The sequence below is a fragment of the Nannobrachium achirus genome (assembly GCF_963921795.1).
Source record: "Nannobrachium achirus genome assembly, chromosome: 24".
In the NCBI taxonomy this organism is placed as follows: Eukaryota; Metazoa; Chordata; class Actinopteri; order Myctophiformes; family Myctophidae; genus Nannobrachium; species Nannobrachium achirus.
In genome coordinates, this window is record NC_137831.1 from 34,566,416 (window position 1) to 34,588,668 (window position 22,253).

At 40.2% G+C, this 22,253-nt stretch overlaps 1 protein-coding gene across 1 annotated transcript in view; it reads left to right on the forward strand.

The window, feature by feature from the left end:
• The window catches only part of LOC308280245 (dipeptidyl peptidase 4-like), a gene marked incomplete at both ends in the record, with an annotated part of 32,813 nt that extends 13,794 nt beyond the window's left edge, over window positions 1-19,019 (forward strand). Inside the window, 19 exons of the mRNA XM_080720506.1 lie at window positions 363-435; window positions 860-980; window positions 1,411-1,565; window positions 2,240-2,337; window positions 3,203-3,332; window positions 3,690-3,731; window positions 4,051-4,158; window positions 5,773-5,840; window positions 6,386-6,439; window positions 6,804-6,916; window positions 7,366-7,518; window positions 8,309-8,378; window positions 9,826-10,020; window positions 10,806-10,860; window positions 15,878-15,977; window positions 16,181-16,236; window positions 17,181-17,253; window positions 18,341-18,414; window positions 18,927-19,019. Coding sequence (XP_080576632.1) covers window positions 363-435; window positions 860-980; window positions 1,411-1,565; window positions 2,240-2,337; window positions 3,203-3,332; window positions 3,690-3,731; window positions 4,051-4,158; window positions 5,773-5,840; window positions 6,386-6,439; window positions 6,804-6,916; window positions 7,366-7,518; window positions 8,309-8,378; window positions 9,826-10,020; window positions 10,806-10,860; window positions 15,878-15,977; window positions 16,181-16,236; window positions 17,181-17,253; window positions 18,341-18,414; window positions 18,927-19,019 — 1,831 coding nt within the window. The remainder of the gene's footprint in view (window positions 1-362; window positions 436-859; window positions 981-1,410; window positions 1,566-2,239; window positions 2,338-3,202; window positions 3,333-3,689; window positions 3,732-4,050; window positions 4,159-5,772; window positions 5,841-6,385; window positions 6,440-6,803; window positions 6,917-7,365; window positions 7,519-8,308; window positions 8,379-9,825; window positions 10,021-10,805; window positions 10,861-15,877; window positions 15,978-16,180; window positions 16,237-17,180; window positions 17,254-18,340; window positions 18,415-18,926) is intronic.
• Window positions 19,020-22,253: the final 3,234 nt, after the last annotated feature.

Sequence of the window (22,253 nt, forward strand, 5' to 3'; positions counted from 1 at the left end):
TTATAAATAATTTTTGAGAAATAAATGTGACATTTCTGAAGATTTTCTACCGATTCTACACCTACTTTGCTATGTCAGTAGTGCTCTTAACTTTTTCAGGTCAAGGACACCCCAAAATGATATGTATTTATGATATGTACACCGACCCCCAGAAGCAAAGATTTGAATTAAAAAAGTTTGCTTTAAAAATAGGAGTAGATTTTCACAAACAAAGCAGATCTACACGCTCATATGAGCGTGTAGATCTGCTATTTATGAATAGATAAAGAATAAAATAATGTGTAATAAAAGTGACACTTTCCTGGTCTAAATAGGACAAGATATCATCAGTGCATGAATGTATTTGTTCTGCTGTTTTATAGGGACTTTGTTGCAACAGATGATGTTCCACACCAGATCCAGTACTTCTCCTGGGCTCCAACGGGCCACAAACTGGTAATGTAGGCTCATGAGCTATTTTAGTCTCTGCCAGCAGATGGCACTAAAAACATCTATTGACAGTAATTCCACTGCCAATGCCATTCCCCCATTTTTCTTTTCACACATCCTACAAAACCTAATGACATTTATTTAATCATTTTTGTCACATTTAGTTTGAGGATTAAATATCTAAATACTGAATCAAGCAACTTAAAAACTGTTCGCTGTGATCCCAAAAGCCTGAGTAAACGATTTTTTTTTTATTACAATTTAAAAAAAGAACATTGTGAAAATAGCTGATCTACAAGTTCACAACGCATTGCATCGTGACAAGTTGGGAGCTTGTAGATCTATAGAGTTTGTAGATGTATAATGAAATGTATTATTTACACACAGAGGGTTTGCTGACTTGTTTTATGTACATGTATTGTTTTTCCAGGCATTTGTTTGGAATTATAATGTGTACATTAAGGCCAGTCCTGTTGCTGCAGCACAGCAAGTCACATTCGATGGAGAATATAATAAAATCCTGAATGGAATCCCAGACTGGGTTTATGAAGGTAAATGATAAACACTCACACACACGTACACACACATGTTGTTTATCTTTATATTACCATCACTTCAAATTTCATGTTTTCATCCTGTATACTTAATTGATTATATGATGTCATTAACTCAGAGTTTTTCAGTTGAGCCTTTTGACGCTTTCAGCTTACAGGAACCAACAATACACAGGGAAGGCAAATTCTCACATTATAACCCCACCCCGTGGTCTATTAGAGTAATGTTAACTTCAAAGACACACACAAAATCGAAAAAGTACAAAACTATGGCACCACCTCTTTAAGCACCTTTTTATAGAAGACAAAGATACAAATACGCAGTCACACGACGCACGCTACAACACATGTCGAATAGCTGGTAGCTGATCGTAAAGGGACAACAACGAGTGAACCTGACCAAGCGTTCCGATCTTTGCTCCGCCAGAGGAGATGTTCTCGTCCAACCAGGGTCTGTGGTGGTCTCCCGGGGGGAGGTTTGTGGCCTTTGCCCACTTCAACGACACGCAGGTCCACAACATCGAGTACTCGTGGTACGGAGAGGACCAGTACCCCTACACCGTGGTCATCCCATATCCCAAGGTAACACCTCCCAAACTGCTTCTGAAGCCTGAATAATAATGGCTCTATGCCAGGGGTCTTCAATGTTTTCAGGCCAAGGACCCCTTAGTTGAGAGAGAGATGAAGCAGGGACCCCCACAACCTTTTCATAGATTCCATATAGTTTCATTGTTTGACATCAGTGTATTTTGGATTCATGTCAATTTGTGTTTTCAGATATGTAACCACTTGAACCGTCAATACTTCATAAACTTGACTTTCCCCTCTGTACTTGGTCTGCTTTTTTTCCCCTCTACACCGAGGCGTTGTGAGCTTGTAGATCGGCTATTTTTGGCTAAAGTTCTCAGAATATGGACTTTAGGGTTCAAGTGGTTAATATAGAAAAGGAGGAAAAAAATCTATCACACAAAGTTTTGGAGGCCCCTGTAGTAACTCTTGAGGACCCCCTAGGGGTCCCGGACCCCCTGTTGAAGACCCTTGCTCTATGCACTTCAGCCATATTGATAAACAAGGGAAATTCGGAAGTGACGGAACAACCAAAAACACAAACCATTGATGAAGCTGATAAATGGGTGATAATTGCAGTTGGTGACCCATCATTTATGTCTAAGGCGTGCGTAACAGATTGTTGTAATGCATTCATACGTTGGGACATGGGTTTGACATGAAGCTGTTTTTTTTCCCTTCTCATTCAGCCAGGTACTCCCAATCCTGTAGTGAGACTGTTCGTAGTGGACGCTAGCAACACCAGTGACATCTCCGAAGTTCTCGTTCCATCACACTTCGGCTCAGGGTAAGCAACCAAATGAACCCCCACAGTATGACCCTCACTATGCTGTTCATATCTTTGGCGCATGAATGTAGTACTCAACTCCAGTCAAAGTATTGATGCTCCTGCTAAAGCACGCACGCACGCACGCACGCACACACACACAAACACACACACACACACCTTTCAGTCTGTAGCGCCCAGACTCTGGAATGCCCTTCCGCGTGGCCTGAGAGCCGCAGAGTCTGTGGACATTTTTAAGAACCAGCTAAAAACACTACCGTTTCAGCATGCTTTTGGGGAAAGTCAGTGAGCTTTTCCTCCAGGGTGTGAAATGTATCTCCTGTTTTGTTTTGTTTCAAACATGCACTGTACATTTCTGTGTTTTTGTTCTGTTTCTTATTTTCTGCCTGTTTTTATTATTATTATTTTTCTCTGATGTATGTCAAGCACTTTGTGAGCTATCTCTGTGAAAAGTGCTATACAAATAAAATGGACTTGTCAAAAGTACAATATTTGTGGTGAAAGCCGTATACATATCCAAAAAACACAGGTACATAATCTCAAAAACTATTCTTACAGTTATTCTTACAGTTCACCCCAAAAAAACACTTGTTTTCTATCAATTACACACCACAGAAATTCATGGAATTTTGTCAATTTCTTTTTGTTACATTCCTGAGACAATAATTTGAACAGAATTGAGTCTCCTTCTGGAGACTGACCACTGTGACCAGCCACCCGGTCATCTAAATGTACGTTGTTACTGTCCTGACCTACACTGACCTATCTGTCTCTCACTATGCTATTCAAATCCTTTCCACTGTAAAGTTTACAGTAGAGTAGGCAGTCAGTGTACGTAAATATTCATGTTTTTGCCCTTCCTCAGTGACCACTACCTGTGCACGGTTACCTGGGCGACGGACGAGCGCATGGCCGTCCAATGGCAGAAGAGAAGACAGTCTGAAGTGCTTCTTCAGATGTATGGTCTCGCAGGAAACATCTGGAGTGAAGTTGCGGTCTGTCTGTCTGTCTGTCTGTCTGTCTGTCTGTCTGTCTGTATGTCTGTCTGTCTGTCTGTCTGTCTTATCTATGATGCCAGATTCTTGGTTTTACCTGTGATAGTTCCATGAGGCTCTACAGTCTACACTGTCTTTCACATTTTGATGCATGTGTACCTTACTGTACCTTGCTTTATTGTAAGTCTCTCTGGATAGCCTTAACAATTTGTAAATCATAGTTTGTGTGCCTTTTACAATTTTGTAAATCGTTTATCTAACAATCCATTGTTGATGTCGCATGGATATTAACTGTAGTAACATTAAAGACTATGGGTGACTAATACAAATAAATTAAAACTGTTTGTATCCATCCAGGGATATTATAAGATGGTCAGTTCCACGGGCTGGGTTGGACGGGTAAGTCGAGTACAACACACTGTTCACACTGTGACAACTCAAACTTAAAGCGGCACTATGTAACTTATTTTTATTTTTATATATAAATAAATTGTAATTATTTTGTCTAATCTGTATGGAATATGTTTACTCATGCACTGCCCAAAATATTTAACCAACTTGGCCCTCACTGCCAGCTATTTTTTTGTTTTTCCTTTTCTATTATTTCTATTATACAACACACATTAATGTTACATGTTATCAGTAAGATCTTGGTATTTTGCTGATTATATTATTTTGAGGCCCACTGCATTATAATAATGACACATTTGCTTGTTAGTTTTCCCCCTCAGAACCAGTGTTTTCGGCAGACAAGGGCAGTTATTACCTGGTGACGAGTGACAGCTGGGCCAATTCGTTTAAACACATCCACCATGTGGTTGGCCTGGTAAGTACCAGGTTATTACATTTTTTTTGTATTATTTTTTTTAATCTATCATCTAAAACCCCAGCTAATGAATATTGCACATGGCAAAACTGTGTGTTGCTTATCGCCAGACGTATTCAGTGGCGCGTTATGGATCTCACCGCAGTTATAGGCAAGCCCTGCTGTGATTGGCCAGTAGTCATCGCTGTGATTGACAGTTCTTGTTTTTGCAACTATGCCTAAACCTAATCTTAACCCTAACCTCAGTAAGACAATAGCTGTATTCCAATCCGAAGGGTTTGCACATTTGAAGGGCTATGACGTCACTGGTCACAGATCTACAAGCTCACAATGCGTCGCAACGCAACGCATTGTGAGCTTGTAGATTGCTATTTGGCCCAGTGACGTCATAGCCCTTCAAATGCGCACTTCAAAGTGCAAACCCTTCGGATTGGAATACAGCTTAGGCCTGCCAGGGAGCCAATGCAATCCATTCTGAATCAATGGGGATACATGTACTATAATCATTTTTGCCAGACCCATGAAATGGGTAGGCCTACATAAGCAAATGTCGGTCTGTCTGTCCGGGTTTTCTATATAAAGGGTATATATGATGATGACATGATGATGACATGCCTACAAAAGGCATGATGTCATAAATGATGATGACAGACAGAGGGACAGACCATTAAATTTATAGGCCCAGAGGGTCGGCAGAACCGGGGTCTGGCACAACCAGGTTGACCTGGTCTAGTTTTGTCTTAGGAATGCGACAAATACAAAAAAATATCATTGAACTCAAGTCTCCATGGCGTGACTAATCAATAGACAAAAAGTCATTTTGGGGGTGAACTACTCCTTTAATTCAGAGTGACTTACAATAAGCAAGGTCAACAACATCAACACAACAAATTCACAGCAATAGCAATCTAAGAAGAACATCTAGGTACACCAAGCACATATTCAATAAAACATGTTATAAGAACCAGAAAGAACAATGCAAATGCAAAAAGAAAAAAGAAAATTATAGGCATGAGAGCGATTCTACAAATGCCTTTCAAATCAGTGGTTCTCAAACATTTCCACGCCACTCCAAAACATTTTTCAAACACTTTATAGATTTTTCAAGAATGTTCAAAAATAGCAGATGTACAAGCTCACAGCATGGCACGGAAGTGACGCACTGTGTGTGAGCTTGTAGATCTGCTGTTTTTGAGAACCACTGTTCTAAATCCTAAGTGTTGCTATATGTAGCACCTAACTACACCTAACTAATCCTTCATACTTTTAGCTAGAAACTCTGTTCCAACTCTACAACGTTTGGCCTACTTACTGTAGGCTACCATTTGAATTCAACTTTTAGAGATATTTCAATTTGCCCATTCTTTTCAATGGGGAGTTTTCCACCTGTTTTTTGGCATTTAGCTAGGTTCATCCCACTTAGGACATATAAGCCACCTTTTGAATTTTAGTAGCCGATCTACAAGCGCTGTGAACTGGTGGAAGTGCTATTTTCACAGCTTTTGTGCGACACTCCTGTATGATAATGTAGGGCACTAAAATTACAAAACAAAACACAAAAAGTTTAAACGTATATAACCTGTCATTTCATATTTGCAGAGCCCCAGTGCCTCCAACGTCACAGCCATCACTACAGGCAAATGGGAAGTGATTGACATTCTGAAAGTAACTGCAGACTACGTGTGAGTTGGACCAACCAGACAATCTATAATCTATCATCTCAATGCAAAGCTTCCTTAAAGGTGTTGTAAGTGGTACCAGCTGAAAGCTTTATATTCTGATGGCAATCGTTGCTATGTGTAGTGTTTGTTCAGTAACAGGAGTCAGTCTCCTCAGCTCTTTAACCCATTAACACTTTGCCAGCCGACGCTGACGGCTGTACACAGCAAGTTCCTTCTCTTGTGACCCAAATGAAGGTGAACTTCATTTGGGTCCAATGACCCTGATGAAGCCTCTTGACATTAGATTTGAACCACTTTTAGTTGATAAAAAAGGGGAAAAAAAGTCCTTGCTGTTTTGCCTGATTCACTGCCTTTTTATGTTTTATTTTTTTGCTTTTCTCTTTTGCTTTGTTGATTTTTTTTATTTTATTTTTTTATTTGTTTTGCCTTTTTTTGTGAAGCACTTGTCATGAAAGGTCTTACAAAATATCACTATCGCCACCTTTTACTGTAAAGGGTGCACGTATGTCTCAGTTCAGTTAATATTGTGTCAAATTGCTCCACAGATATTATACCAGTAACCAGGAAGGTGGTAGACCTGGTGGCAGGAATGTCTACAGGTAGGTACAGTACATCACATGTAAACTCTTTGAATTCATTGTACTGTAAAATGATAGTTCACCCCCAAAATGACTTGTTTTTCCCTATTGATTACTCACCCCATGGAGACTTGAATTCATGGATACTTTTTTAGTTTTTTGTCACATTCCTAAGACAATAACTTGAGGAAACTCTTTGTGTCTCCATAGGGAACAAAGGAGGCACATTGTGTCTCCATAGGGAACCATTGCTGGTAATCACATGATTGGCTTAGGTTAAGACACTGTTTCACTACAAATTTGCATGCGTGTGTGTGCATGCGTGTGTGCACGTGGTTGTGTTTATGTGTGTGGCTGTGCGTGTGTCACGTGTGTGTGCACACAGGTATTCCATCGGTGGTCGAGAGTCTGAATGTCTGACATGTGGAGTGGAGCAATGCCAGTATAACTCAGCCTACTTCAGCCACAACGCCTCCTTCTTTCGCCTGGGCTGTCACGGTCTGTCACCACACACACACACACACACACACACACACACACACACACACACACACACACACACACACACACACACACACACACACACACACACACACACACACACACACACACACAGAGACACACACAGAGACACACACAGAGACACAGACACTCACACTCTCACGACACAGTGCATCAAAAACCTTTTCATGTCAAAGGACAATTTTGACAGCAAATTTTGATGACGTTCTAGACTAGTCAGTCTTCTCTTTTGAATAAAATTATGTTTAGTTTTAGTCATATTTTAGTCATCTGACATGTTTTGGCGTTAGTCTAGTTTTAGTCGACTGAACATCATAAGATTTTATTAGACTAAATGTCCATTTGATTTAGTCGACAAAATTGAAAATGGCCGATCTACAAGCTCACAACGCGTCGCAGAATGTCTTTCTTTTTGCAATCCAAAGGTCCTGGGATTCCTCGCTTCTATCTCTGGGACAACAGGGCAGCAAGTCCAGTCTATCTGAAGACCCTGGAGGAAAACCTGGACTTTGAGGAACGCATAGCGGAGATCAACATGCCCACCATGCGCCGAGACACCATCCAGATCGCAGGTTTCAGTAAGTACAGTGGTGGGAAAAGTACTCAAATCTATTCAATTTTGAAAATGCGATGTGACACATTGTAGATCTTGCTATTTTCAAATGGCCGAAAGGTACAGTATAAAGGGCTGAATTGGTTACTGTACAAGTATGTCTTGTAATAATAATCAAAATCGACAAACTAACTAGTAACTGAAGTTTAAAAGTACTATATTTGCCTCTGAGATGTTAGTGAAGTAGTCCCTAGAACAAAATATTTTGAGATGGGTGTCGGCGGTCAAATATGCTTTAGGCCTAGGCCAGACGGAGCTGGATATTTCATATATCCCGTTTTTTCAGATATCCACATAGAAAAATATCTAGGTCCACACGACAAAGGTCTAAAGTAATCTGAGTCCCCAGACCTCCACTAGGGGGACAAGCACACACACACAGTAAAGTCTTCAGAGACATCCGTGTTCCATGTCTACACAGATCCAGTGAATCGGATATTTTTCAATGTCTTCACTTATTTATCCGGTTTAAAAAATATCCAGTTTCACGGCCGAAATATCCAGCTTTGTGTGGCTGCAAGCCCCAATCGCACAAATAAATGTCTAGCTTCAGAAATATCCAGCTCCATGTAGCCAGCAACTTAATTTGGGGGGTCTTTGAGACCCTCTGATGATGGAAACATACGTTCTTTTCTGAAAACGGTTTGGATTTAGAAGACAATTTGAAGAATCGGCCTCAGGTTAAATCAATTAGTTTGATGAACTGCTTCACCCCTATCTATCTCCATGTTCCATATTGTGTTCCTCCCATTCAGAGCTGTGGTACCAGATGACGTTGCCCCCTGGCTTTACTGAGAAGAAGAAGTATCCGCTGCTCATAGACGTGTAAGATTCTCATCGTACTCACTCCCTAGCGTCCGCTGTGGTCTGAAGCACAGATATAAAGAGCTAGATGCCTCGTTCGCCTCTGCAGTTCATTGGAGCGACGTGCAACAGTTGTAGTCCGGACATCCTGGAAAAACTGAGGGAACGCTGTCAGTCAAAGTGACTACTGGCCAATCACAGCGCGACTTTTCCAGGACTTATCCAAGGACTACAATTCAATTCAACAGAACCAGTTCCGATGTTGCGCGGCTCAGCTGTTCTTACAGGCTGCGTACGTAAAGACCCGCCCCCACCTACCTCTGATTGGCCTAGCAACTTCCCTATGTGTGACACACGTGGAAGCAATGCACACGTGATTCCCTTAGTCCCTCGATGCACATGCATCAGAGTCGAAGGAGGCGTCTACCTTTCTATGTCTGTGGTCTGAAGACTCACCTCTTCAGACACCACCTCAGCCCATGTACCGTAGCGCTTACCTACCCTCAATGACCATTATGTGTAATTTAGATAGCATTTTTTTATGTTTTTGAGTTTTATAGTTTTTACTGAATAGATGCTTGGTCTACCTAAATTTTTCTTACAGTATATTAGTATGTCTATGCATTTGATGTATTGATGTAGTACCTTGCTTATTGTTGCTCTGGATTAAGGGTGTCTACTAAATGCCTAAATTGTAAATTCTGTGTTAATTCTGTAATTTTTTTTATTTAGTTTTAGTCATGGTCTTTTGAATATCTTTTCATTTAGTCATATTTTAGTCATCTGAAATGTTTTAGATTTAGTCTAGTTTTAGTTGACTAAATATCATACGATTTGACTAAATCTACAGTTGATTTTGTTGACTAAAATGTATTTCCGCGGGCCTTGATGGAGTCCTAATGCCTGATTTTTTTATTTTATTTTATTATATTTCAAATAGACTCGAACAATTGTCACATACATACAGTTAAAGAGGAATTACAATATTGTATATTAACTTTTAATACTGGTATTGTCTTTTGATATCGCGATACACGGTAATACACTTTTTGTTGACAAAATCACCTGTAGATCAAGTCGACTAAAATCAATATTTGTCGACTAAAACTAAAACATCTCAGATGACTAAAATATGACTAAAACTAACTTAATTTGTATTTTTGTCATCAATGACAATATTGTATATTAACTTTTAATGCTGGTATTGTCTTTTGATATCCCGATACACGGTAATACACTTTTTGTTGATAAAATCACCTGTAGATCAAGTCGACTAAAATCAATATTTGTCGACTAAAACTAAAACATCTCGGATGACTAAAATATGACTAAAACTAAATGAAATTGTATTCAAAAGGCTATGAGTAAAACATAATCAAAGTTTGCTGTCACAAATCAACACTGATTCCATACAGTATACTTTGTAAAATTGTGCTTGCAAACCAAAGCAGTGCTTGTGGTCTTCCAGATACGCGGGTCCTTGCAGCCAGAAAGCAGACTACCGCTACAGGGCGGGCTGGTCGGCGTACCTGGCCAGCACAGAGGGCGTCATCGTGGCCAGCTTCGACGGGCGGGGCAGCGGGTACCAGGGCGACATCATAATGCACGCCATCTACAAAAAGCTGGGCACCCTCGAAGTGGAGGATCAGATAACGGCGGTCCGGTGAGGAATCGTGGGAGAAAAGCGTTTTGGACGAGCCAACACTTGACCCATTAAGATCGGGAGCGCATCATTATGCATTATCTTATGCTTTAAATATTAAAAAATAGCAGATATACAAGCTCACAACGCGGCACCGAGTGCCACGCTGCGAGCTTGTAGATCTGCAATTTTTGAAAAATCTTGAAAATTTGTGCAAGTCTTTGAATAATTTGATCCGATTCTATAAATGTCTGATAAATGCTTCTAAGGTTTTTTGAAAAACCTATGTTTCTATGTCATTGGTGCTCAAACTTTTTCATGTCAAGGACCCCCAGAATTATGTATTTGGCCACAAACCACCATCTAAAATATTTAGTTCCCGGGACACCCAGAAGAAACAATTGAGTTCCAAATGTTCGCTTTAAAAATACATATTATTCAAAGATTTGCTAAAAAAAAACATAATTTTTCAAAAATAGCAGATCTAGCTTGTCTATGTGCTATTTTTCAATAGTTAAAGTATAAAGTAATTCCAGGGCTTAAAGGGTTAAAGCTGATAAATAGTTTTCTGCTGACATAAGCTGGCAGAGGTAGAGTTTAACACCCAGGATTACAGTTTAGGCAATTGGCACTGGGTGAAAAATGGGTTACAAAATCATGGGATATTTTTATTTAATTCAATACTCTCTTTAAAGGTGATAAAAGAGAGATGAGAGATGCTTAATCACTTTGGAACACTAAAGGTTGCTGGTTATCTTGAACACTGCCCTGGTATAATGGACAACATGTCATTGTTTCTGTTTCAGTGAATTCATCAAAATGGGCTTCATTGACGAGGGAAAAATTGCAATCTGGGGTTGGGTAAGTTTCTGAAAAAGAAAAAAAAAACACAATTGCATTGCTGGAAATCATGTTGTAATTACACTGTTATGCGCTTTAATCCTGGCACATGGGACTGCCCATAGTCCAAAAGGTTCATTAGTCCGAATTTAGTTAGCGTTACTGAGGTTAGGCTTAGGGTTATTCTTAACAAATTTGGACTAATGAACCTTTGGACTAATGAACCTTCGGACCAATGCCATATTATGAGCAAATAAATCATCAATTTCCAAGAAATGAATTGCGAAAATGGGCGATTTACAAGCTCAAAACTAAAAAACATTGGGATATGAATCATTGCGACGTGTTGTGAGCTTGTAGATCGGGTGCTTTTGGCATCAAGACACCATATACGAAAAAGAGGGCCATTTCACCCATTTTCAACACATATTCATATGATTTTTCCCATCAAATGCTCATAAGATGGCACCATTTGTTTTTTGGCCTGTGGCTCAGAGGTGGTGACATCATCAGAAGGCAAGTTCGATTATTACCAATCTGGGAACCCATCAGCAAAAACATAAGGAAACAACAGCGCCCTCTGCTGTTGTTTTCCTTTGAATTTACCTCAGGGGGCACCTCCCCGATAGAGTGTGCCCCGATAGAGTGTGGATGACAGGATGTTGACCCGCTAGCTTGGTCCGCCATCAGGCCTCCACTTCCAGACCACGTGTCTTTGTTTACATTACTAACATTCCTAACTCTGCACGTTGTAACTGGAGCTGCCGACAGATTCAGCTGTGGAGCTCTGAATCTGTCTTGAGAGATTAGGTAATTGTGGGCTCGCTGAAAGCGAACACACATATGTTATCTTCATTATTTATCTATCAGTCAAGTACTCCTCGACAGTACAAAGGCAGGGCCCTTGGCCAATGAGGTGCAGCCAAAGGGTAGATCTTTGTGCCCATACATGGTGTTACATTCGAGCCCACACTGTTTCGTAGGAACAGTATTTCTAGTTACAAACAAGGTTTCAACCTTTTATTGTATTTTATTATTATTAATGCAAGAGCATGTTGCTCTTATAAAAAATAAAATGGAACTCAACAAATTTGACAGAGCAATGTTCACTTGTAGTTGAGAAACATTTGATCACAAATATCTATGATTTGAATCAAGTACTGGGGTTGAGTATTTTGTTCTCGATGGGTATCCATGACAATGGTATGTGTGTCATGTGATGTCACACCAGGTCTCTGGTTAGCCTATATAAGGTGGTGCACGGTTAAAGAAGAGAGTTGTCCAGTGAAGACAAAAAGGTAGACACATAATGTTGCGATGGACAGTGACCAAAGAAAAGGGAGGAAAGGAGAGAGCCGGTCAAGCTGTGGTAGCGGTCGGGCAGAAGGTGTACTCCTTTACAGATTCCAGAAGGTACAGCATGACTCAGATTGATGTGTGTGTCTTCAGCACAGTGTCTTTGAGCTGGGTGGATTCATCCCCCGATACAACTGGAAGAAAGGAAGGTGAAATGCGCTACAGCCACACAGCTGTGCTGATAGACGATGTAATCTACATATGGGGCGGTGTTACTACATGGCATGATCACACATCAAGAGAATACTGCAAAAAGCTGTATTCATTTAATGTCGACACGCACAGGTGGTTCAAACCAGAGACTTCTGGGACCGTTCCAGATCCAAGGTTCAACCACTCAGCCTGTGTCTTGGGGAAAGTCATGTATATCCATGGAGGGTGGACCCAGCTGATTGAGCACACTAGTGACACCTACAAGTTGGACACCACCACAATGGTCTGGTCTCTAATCAACACCAGAGGCACTCCACCACCTGTTTCAGAATGTCACTCTGCCACCATCATTGGAACAAAGATGTTTGTATTTGGGGGAAGCAACAGGGACCAGGATGAGGATGACTACAACAGCATCAGAGTGTTTGACACAGAGACCAACTGCTGGCTGAAGACACCTTCTGCACAGCCTCTTCCAGAAGGACGCTGTGGTCATTCAGCCTTTGCCTACAATGGAGAGCTGTACATATTTGGTGGCTACAACGAGGAACAGACGTTCAGTGATCTGTGGAAATTCAATCAGGAGACCTGCTCCTGGAAGGAGGTTGTCCCCAAGGGGAAAGGCCCAGGTTCACTGATGGTTAGGAGGAGGATGTGCTATTGCATGGTGGAAGATCGTGTCATCATGTTTGGAGGATACAATTACACATCCAAACCCAAACCAGGTCTAGTGGATGACCTTTACATCTTAGACTTAAATGTAAGTCTGAAGACATTATGCATGATGGCTGTTATTCAGAACGGTCTGGAGCAGTCAGAACTCCCACATGACATCAGGTGGGAACTGGCAACCATGACTACCAACAGCAGCACATGACAATCTGTTCCAGACAAAAATATATTTACTCTGTCAGTGTGTCTGTCTTTTTATCTTGCTTGTAATCTAGAGTAATTATCTGAATGTGTTCATACATTGGAATGCCACAACAAGTTGTATGTGAATTGATTCCAAGAAACCGGTACGATTTGAGGTCCCTCTAATCCTTTTAGCTGTATTTTATCTATTTGGTCACCAAAATTGATTTTTAAAAGCTTTTATCATTAATTGAAATGTTCCCTTTAATATTGTGTAAAACTTACATTTTATCTTAATTCCAGAAATTATCTTCCCTTTTTTTAGTAGACACCACCTATTTTGTCAATTTTCTCATTCCTTTCTGCTAAGGAAAGTGGACTTGAGATAACTAATAAAAATGTAAAATAATCCATAAATTATGCTATTCACATAAAACCAGCAATGTACTCTATTGCTGGTCATGTTTAGTATTTTAATAGATAGATGATTTATCATTAAAATCACATAATATAGCTCCGTCCCCCAATCGCACTCAACCCCGTTACAAAGTCATTCTCCTCTCTGTAAAAAGTATGAACTGCTCCTTTAGTGACATCAACAACATGCAATGGCATTCTACAAGTCTTCTGAGCAAGATGCCGCAGAAAGAGGACATTTCCCAACTTTTTACACCTATTTATAGTCATTTATACTTTCATAGTGTGATCGTAAAGCTTAACAACTCAACTCCGTTACATGAAATAAAGATAGAAAACAATCATTTGTGAAAACTATCTTTGTTATTTCAACAATGTATCTGATTTCCTAATGTCATGCATGCCATGTGGTCTCCTCTTAATCACCACAGGTAGAGTAATTGCCATCTTGAGTAAAAAATCTCAACCCCGTTCCACTCAACCCCGTTATCAATGTCAACCCTGTTGAATGGATTATTCCATATAAAAATATTAATTTAATGCCTGAGATGGGAAAATATGTTTTTCTGCATGTTAAATGTGTCCTTAATGGTGTGGGCTATTCAGAAAAGTAATTCGTTTCGATCAAATTTTCCAGAAACAAATGTCCAAATCGTACCGGTTTCGTGGAATGACTCAAATATCAACTAAAATAAATTGGAACGCCACAACAAGTTGTATTTATCAACTAAAATAAAATACAAAGAAATACATTTCCGGCACAGCTCTGGTGCTGACGTAATGTTGATGCGTGTTCACAAATCCAAATGTTGTTTAATTATTGTTTTGTGAATAAAAAAATAAAAAATTAAAAAACAGACTTTTAGAGGAAAAAAATAAAACAAACTGAAATAACTATCTAATCATAGAGAAAGTGTCCTCAGTTTTAGTCTTTTTCCAAAACAGACGATCGACAAGCCCACAAAATAGAAAAAATAAAGTAACTAAACTAGCAAACCCACTTAACCCTAGAACACTAACGTCCGATGACTTTCACCCGGACAATTATGTTTGTGATTTTAATTATGTTGCTGATGTCTGAGGTGGGTGGGTCCTTGAGTACCTTCAGGATGCTCAGTGACGTCATAGAAGTCTTTGCAAATCTTTCCCCGCCCCATCCCTGTTTGTTTCGTCAACACTGTGTGAATTTCACCCAGTGTGATAGAGCCTAGAGTTAAAAAAAAGAAAAAAAGCCCTTCTCCCACAATTATCAGTTGACTGTGCCTTCATTAGACCATTTTCACATGTCATAGGAATGGCTGGACCAAAGGAGAAGTTCCTAGCACCTTTACTTTTTTTAGGAATATTTTTAAAACGATACCCAATTTTTTCACCGATTTGTTTTTCACTTCCTCTTTGGCTAAACATTACAGTAAGCTATAAAGTTTTGTCGCTTCTTCATTGGTTAATACATACTCTATAAAGTTTTTTCTGCTTCCTCAATGGCTAAAAGTTATAAAGTAACCCCATTGACTTGAATGGTAAAATGAAAAACGACAACCACACTCGCAATTTCCCAGAATCTGATATTGCTAATTACTTGCACGCAATACTGCTTTCAGTGCCGTCTGTGATCCAATGGGGTGAGGTCACCACCAACAAGTACGACCTGATATAAATAACAAGGCACAAGTTGGCACCTCGACAGAGTGCCAACTTGCCCAGAATGCCCACCCACATACATACAGACAGCACCAAAAATAATACTTGCGTGCACACAAGTAGGCCATATACAGTATGGCCACGAGTGCACAAGGGGCAGTGCAGTCTAGTGTATATTAATGTGATGGTGAATTAATATTCTCCTTTGACTTGAGTGGGAAAATGCTGATTCAAACAGTATGTCCATATATGGGCATTCCAAGATATGGGCTTGATATTGATGATATCATGGATCTCCATATATGGGCATAAAAGGGACAAGGACTGACACAGATCCACATATGGCCATCAATGTATTAGTGAATTAATTTTCCCCATTGACTTGAATGGGGAAAATTGTAAGACAGCATTCATTTGCAAGTGTGACTCGGGTCGCGGCAAGCACACTTGCAATTCCCCAGAATTACATGTTTCTCATTTTATTCATCATAGCTTAGTTTTTATTTAGTTTTCGTTTGTGAAAAAAAGGTAGCCGAACATTATTTTGTCATAGTTTTGGTCGACAAACTCAACACTGATTTATAGGCCAGGTCTGATGTTGTCTTCATGTTCACAGTCCTATGGAGGTTATGTCACGTCGATGGTGCTGGGCTCTGGAAGTGGACTGTTCAAATGTGGCATCGCCGTCGCTCCCGTCTCCAAGTGGGAATATTACGGTGAGTTTAGGACCAAGTTTTTAATAGTTTAATTTAGTTTTGTTTGTTTGCTTGCTTTGGCAAACTCCTTGGTAAAGCACAATATTTCGAAACCAAAAATACTGCAATTGTTGCAGCGATGTACTGTATGCCTATTCATGTAACATACTGTATATATTCATGTAAATGTTATTTAACGTATGTCTTATCAACTTACGTTCCAGATACCATCTACACAGAGCGTTACATGAACCTACCCGCTGACAACCCATACTATCAAGTAAGTACTATAAAGACCTATATTTAACTACAACGTGTAGTCTTCAGTTATTCAATTTAAGATGTTTCCGATTTGCTTCAGGGCATATCATGTACAGTATTAATATACTATGGAGCACTGCCGCTAAAGGGTGCTAACGCTTTGGGTCACTCACAGACAGGGCAGGAATTTCAGGGAGGCCACAAAGACCATGGCCTTTGTAGCCCCTCAGTTTGGCCTTCTGCCCGTCAAAAGAATGGCATGCCCTGAGGCCACAGTGACTGACGCTTTGATTGGTGCAGGGCTGAGCATGGATCAGATATTTTGTGTGTGTGTGTGTGTGTGTGTGTGTGTGTGTGTGTGTGTGTGTGTGTGTGTGTGTGTGTGTGTGTGTGTGTGTGTGTGTGTGTGTGTGTGTGTGTGTGTGTGTGTGTGTGTGTGTGTGTGTGTGTGTGTGTGTGTGTGTGTGTGTGTGTGTGTGTGTGTGTGTGTGTGTGTGTGTGTGTGTGTTGTGGACATACTGTACTGTATGATGTCCCAGCTTTACATTTGTGAAAAGGCCTCATTTTAGATAAAACATTTTGGATTAACAGAAAACAAGTAAGGAATCAGAATTTGAGCCGGTAATGTAATATAAATTAACGGTTCTCAACGTCAGGTTTGGGGACCACCAAGGGTCCAAATGGACATCATGGAGTGTACAAATGGAACCAAATGGACCCTGTTCCATTTGTACACTCTCAGAGTTCAATTAACACACATTTTACAGCGTACATGGGGGTCTCAGAGATTACATAAATGGGGGTCCGTATAGCCTAATGCATATCAAACTGTGGGTCCTTAAATTCAAAATGTTGAGAACCACGCTGATGAATCGCATCGTATTTCAGAGACAAAAAGGGAACTCCCTGTAATTCCACTCTCCCTGAACAAAGAACACATTCTGTTTTCATTCATGTTTTCAGAACACCACGGTTACCGGCCTGGCCAAGAATTTCCATGACGTGCAATACCTTTTGGTTCATGGAACAGCAGATGGTAAGACAACCACACTGTCTAAAAATGACGCTAATTGATTATCGTGAGGAAACAAGAGAAGTATTTGTACCGAATAACAACCATAAACCATCAAGCAAACTATGTATATCGTCGGTGTTGGGTCCAAATGTGTTATAAAAAACGATATTAATAACTTGAGTCACTTTATTTCAGTGTATCATTAACCAAACATACACAATAAACGAAATATAAATCACACCCCATTTCACATGGAGCATTGTGCGGGTGATAACACGTTGCCATCATTTCAGTGATTTAAAAGCCTGAAAATGGCTTGCTGATGGTTTTATGGCCCAACAGAGTAGCGTGGTGTTAATAGTTTTACAAGTTGCGTGCACTCGGCAACCATGGGAAACTTGGTAATGCTGTCAAAATGTCCACTGGGTTATGTATTGTATTGAGCAATGGTGGGAAAAAGTAGCTTTTTTGAGCGGTGCCAGTCGCACCAACAAGTGACCGAGTGTGTGTGTCTGTATCTGTATGTCTGTATGTATGAGCACGGAAAGAAAGCACCAAGGTTCCAAGAATCTATAACGGAACCAGTTCTAGAATCAAAGTTCTTTTTTGAAGAAAAGGGGCCACAATTTTTTACTTAACCCATTTAGACCTGGTGCTTTATTGTTTTACCTTTAAGGCCGCAACGCTCTCTGTGTCACATTAGTATTTGCTGTATATATATATATAGCAACACTTATTTAAAACATTTTGAATACAAACTTGAAGGTTTTCAGAAACCTTAGGTTAGGTTTTAGGAAGCGTTTCTAGAGTCGGCCTTAGGTGCTAAATGGATAAAAGTAAGCAGATTCAAGTTCCTCTCCCGACGGTTGCTGCGTGTCACTCCCCATCTCTCCCCACTTCCATGTCTATGCTAATGAAATGTGTGTGTGTGTGTGTGTGTGTGTGTGTGTGTGTGTGTGTGTGTGTGTGTGTGTGTGTGTGTGTGTGTGTGTGTGTGTGTGTGTGTGTGTGTGTGTGTGTGTGTGTGTGTGTGTGTGTGTGTGTGTGTGTGTGTGTGTGTGTGTGTGTGTGTGTGTGTGTGTGTGTGTGTGTGTGTACGCGCTTGCAGACAATGTTCACTTTCAGCAGGCAGCTCAGATCTCCAAAGCCCTAGTGGAGGAACAGGTGGACTTTGAAGCCATGGTGAGTTTTCTGAACCACCATCATAGCAACTTGTTGAATTTTAGGCCATGTTCAGACGACAACGCTCTGTAGAGAAAACGCTAAGGTCCCGGGACTTCGCCGTTGCGTTTTGCTCTTCATCCAGCGTTCATATGAAGCCACATCGGGGCATGAAAGTAGTGTCCATGTAATTTCGCTAGGTGGCGGTGACACACAGATAGACAATTCTACTTCCTTGTTTACCATTCACTAACGTGGCTGCAGTAGGCTTTATGCGAGCCATGACATCACATGTGTTGTCGTTTCTTGCGTTTCTGTTGTTCACACGGTGAAGCGACGGGAGACCGTTGTGAACTTTTCCACCCAAAAATCCGGTCTTACTTCGTTCCGTCTTCAACACCCAAAAATGCAGTTGTCGTCTGAACGGAAGGCATTTCTGACTTTTCATTTTTGCTAAATTCTCGTTGCAACGTCGCATGTAAACGTGGCCTTAGAAGGAGATAACTAAACGTCTTCCCCCTCTGTCTCTCCAGTGGTACACGGACAAGGATCACGGCATCGGAGGTTCGGCCAACAAGCACATCTACACCCACATGAGCCACTTCCTTCAGAGGTGCTTTGCCTGAGAGGGACAGTAAAGTACATCCACTCCAGTACTGTAGGCCAGTTTGTCATGCCAAGGCACGTTATTTATTCGTTATCGGAACTGTGGGGGGAAAACGATGACGGAATATTCTATCGATGTTCCTACCATAGGAGATAACAGGCAAACATTGACCAAAATAAATAAATTCTCTAATTGTGTAGACTTCATGTAAATTAAGTAATGCAGGTGTTTAACAATAATGTAACACTTTAGAGTGTAAAATGAAGCCAAATGGACCCTTACCGGGTCCATTTGGCTTCATTTTACGCTCTCAAGTGTTAAAGGTCTATCAGGGTCCATTTGGTCACCAACTCTCCATCATTTAGCCGGGGACCACCTGGAACCCCCTCAAGGACTACGGGTGGTCCCCGGACCACTGGTTGAAAACCACTGCTGTAGGCACATGATTTTCACTCCGACGCATTTCAAGTAGGAAAAAAATCTAAATAAAAATCTAAACCTACAGTATTGAAAAGCCTGGAGCAGACTCTAGCTTCCTAGGAGGCCGAATGATCACCCAAGGGCGAAAGCCTATTGGAAGCCATGGGTGTGAGAAGCAGTCTGCTCGGGCCAAAATGCATATACTATAATGTATACTGATGAAAGTTTTGCGCTGACTGCCTTAGATTTACAATGTGTGTCGAAATGTTTATTGCACTGACATATGCACAGAGAGATTGTACTGCAATTAACTTAAAGATAAGTATTTTTTATGAATGCAATGTTTTGAACAATATTGGAGATTTCAAATGAAGATTTATATTTGTGTTATTTGATTATTTCAATAAAGAAAATGAATGAACAAATGACAGTTTTGATTCATCAAGCACTTTGAGCTGGGAGGGGACTCTTAAATCAGCATCATTCTATACGTGTGTAATACATTTGATTGATTGAATACTTTTAACGTGTTTTGATAAAAAATAGGGCAGTATAATAGTGTGAAGCCCTGCTTCATCATACAAGGCTGTCGCACAACAGTAGTGAAAACAGCAGATCTACAAGCACATAGATCGGCTGTTTTCACTAGTTTAAATCATTTTTAAAATGATAAATACAATACTGGCTTTCAAGCTGTTTCAAGGGGCACACTTGACCCTTCTCAGGGGCACACCAAAATTCCCCAGACACAGTGGTTGAGAAACACTGCAGTAGAGACCAGGATTATTGCATATTTTTTGTGAGTGTCCCGACTCCCTACCTTAGGGCAGTGGAAAACATTGGCTAAATTGTCATATATTAGAGGCAGAAATTGTGAAAAATAGACGATCTACATGCTCACTACACCTCGCAACGCGAGGCGTTGTGAGCATGTAGATCTGCTATTTTCACAATAGAACCGTGTTATACAAAATGTAATTCCTCAACTGTTAGTGCTTCCCCAGTTAAAATATTATTTTGGGGGTCGCGGCCTGAAAAGGTTGATAACCACGGGGAGAACATGCCAATTCCACACAGAAAGGCCCTTTCGCCAATCCTACCTATAGGGCATGGGTGGAGACTGATCATTGTTACACACCAGAACCGACCTGGAAATTCACACAGGAACCCAAACCAAACCGAATTTTCGGCCGAAGTGAGACGTTGTGGGCTGGGCCGGTCCTAATAGGACCCCTGCACCTGGGAACCTAAGGATACGCCATTGAATGAGCTAATAAGACCCACCTGGCTGCAGTGGTGGAACTGCCTCTGTGTATATTTGATAATATTGTTATGATGTCAATGTGGGAAGGCAATAAGCCATTGTTAAAAGTATCAATACTGCAATGTAGGCCTACAGTGTCAGTCTACTTGAGTAAAAGTACAAAAGTATTGGCATCAAGTACCAAAAATAGCCTACCCATTATGCACATTGTACAATTGCACCTTGTTTCACAAGGTATCATTACAGGTATGTATAAAAATTTATTAAAATCTTTTGAAAATTGCAGATCTACAAGCTCACTACGTGACACGTGTTGCTGCGACACATTGTCAGCTTGTAGATCAGCTATGTTATGTTCAAATTGCCAAAGTTTAGATAGGGATGAAGTGAAGTGTACCAAATTGCGCCACTAGATGGGGTAGTTGACATATTAATTTGCATTTACAACTATTTCTTTCCACCCTTTTTTTAAACCAGAGAGTAAAAACGTGCAAGTTAAGTACTAGTTTTTCATCTGTAATTTATATTTATATTTTGAATAATTTAATCATTTTCTACAGTGTGCGTTTCTAGCTTGTAGATCTGCTACTTTTCATGCTTTCCTGTGATGCTGTCAGGGGCGTCACAATGGGGGGGTTACTAGGGCCCAAGGTGGAAGGGCCTTAAAGGAGTAGTTCACCCCTAAAATGACTTTTTTTCTATTGATTTTTCACTCCACGGAGACTTGAGTTCAATAATATTTTTAGTTTTTTGTCACATTCACTAAGACAAAAATGCGATTACAATAAATTGACCTCCATTCTTTCTGGATTCGGGTCCCCATCCGGAATCAATGGGGATACATTTACTCTAATCAAATTGTTGTCTTGGGAATGCGACAAAAAACAAAAAAATATTATTGAACTCAAGTCTCCATGGTGTGAGTAATCAATAGAAAAAAAGTCATTTTGGGGGTGAACTACTCCTTTAATTATTTTATACTTTAGCTATTGAAAAAAATAGCAGATATACAAGCACCGAGTGCCGTGCTGCTAGCTTGTAGATCTGCTATTTTTGAAGTCGTGAAAATTTGTGCAAATCTTTGAATATAGGGCCTAAGTATTTTTTAAGCGAACATTTGTAACTCATATTTTGCTTCTGGGGGGGTCCCTGGAACAAAATATTTTGAGATGGGGGTCCGTGGCCAAATACATATCATTTTGGGGGTCCTTGACATGAAAATGTTTTAAAAAAAAGAACTTTTTTTTAAGGATTTGAAATATTCAAAGACTTGCACAAATGTTCACGATTTTTTTTTAAATAGCAGATATTTTTCGATAGTTAAAGGTATATTCAGTGATTGTATTTCATTCAAATAAAAATATAATTGGTACATTTTCCATTCATTCTCCTCACTAGAATGTGTGCTGACCATATAAGGACTTCCACCATGGCCCGTGTTGCGAGCATAGCTAAATTCGGTTTTCAGAGGTGGCCAGCCAGTCCTCGACCAATCAGGGTAGAGTATGGCCGTAGTTATGTTATGATGTTTAGTTATGATGGTCAAAATAAAAGTTTTGAGAACCACAG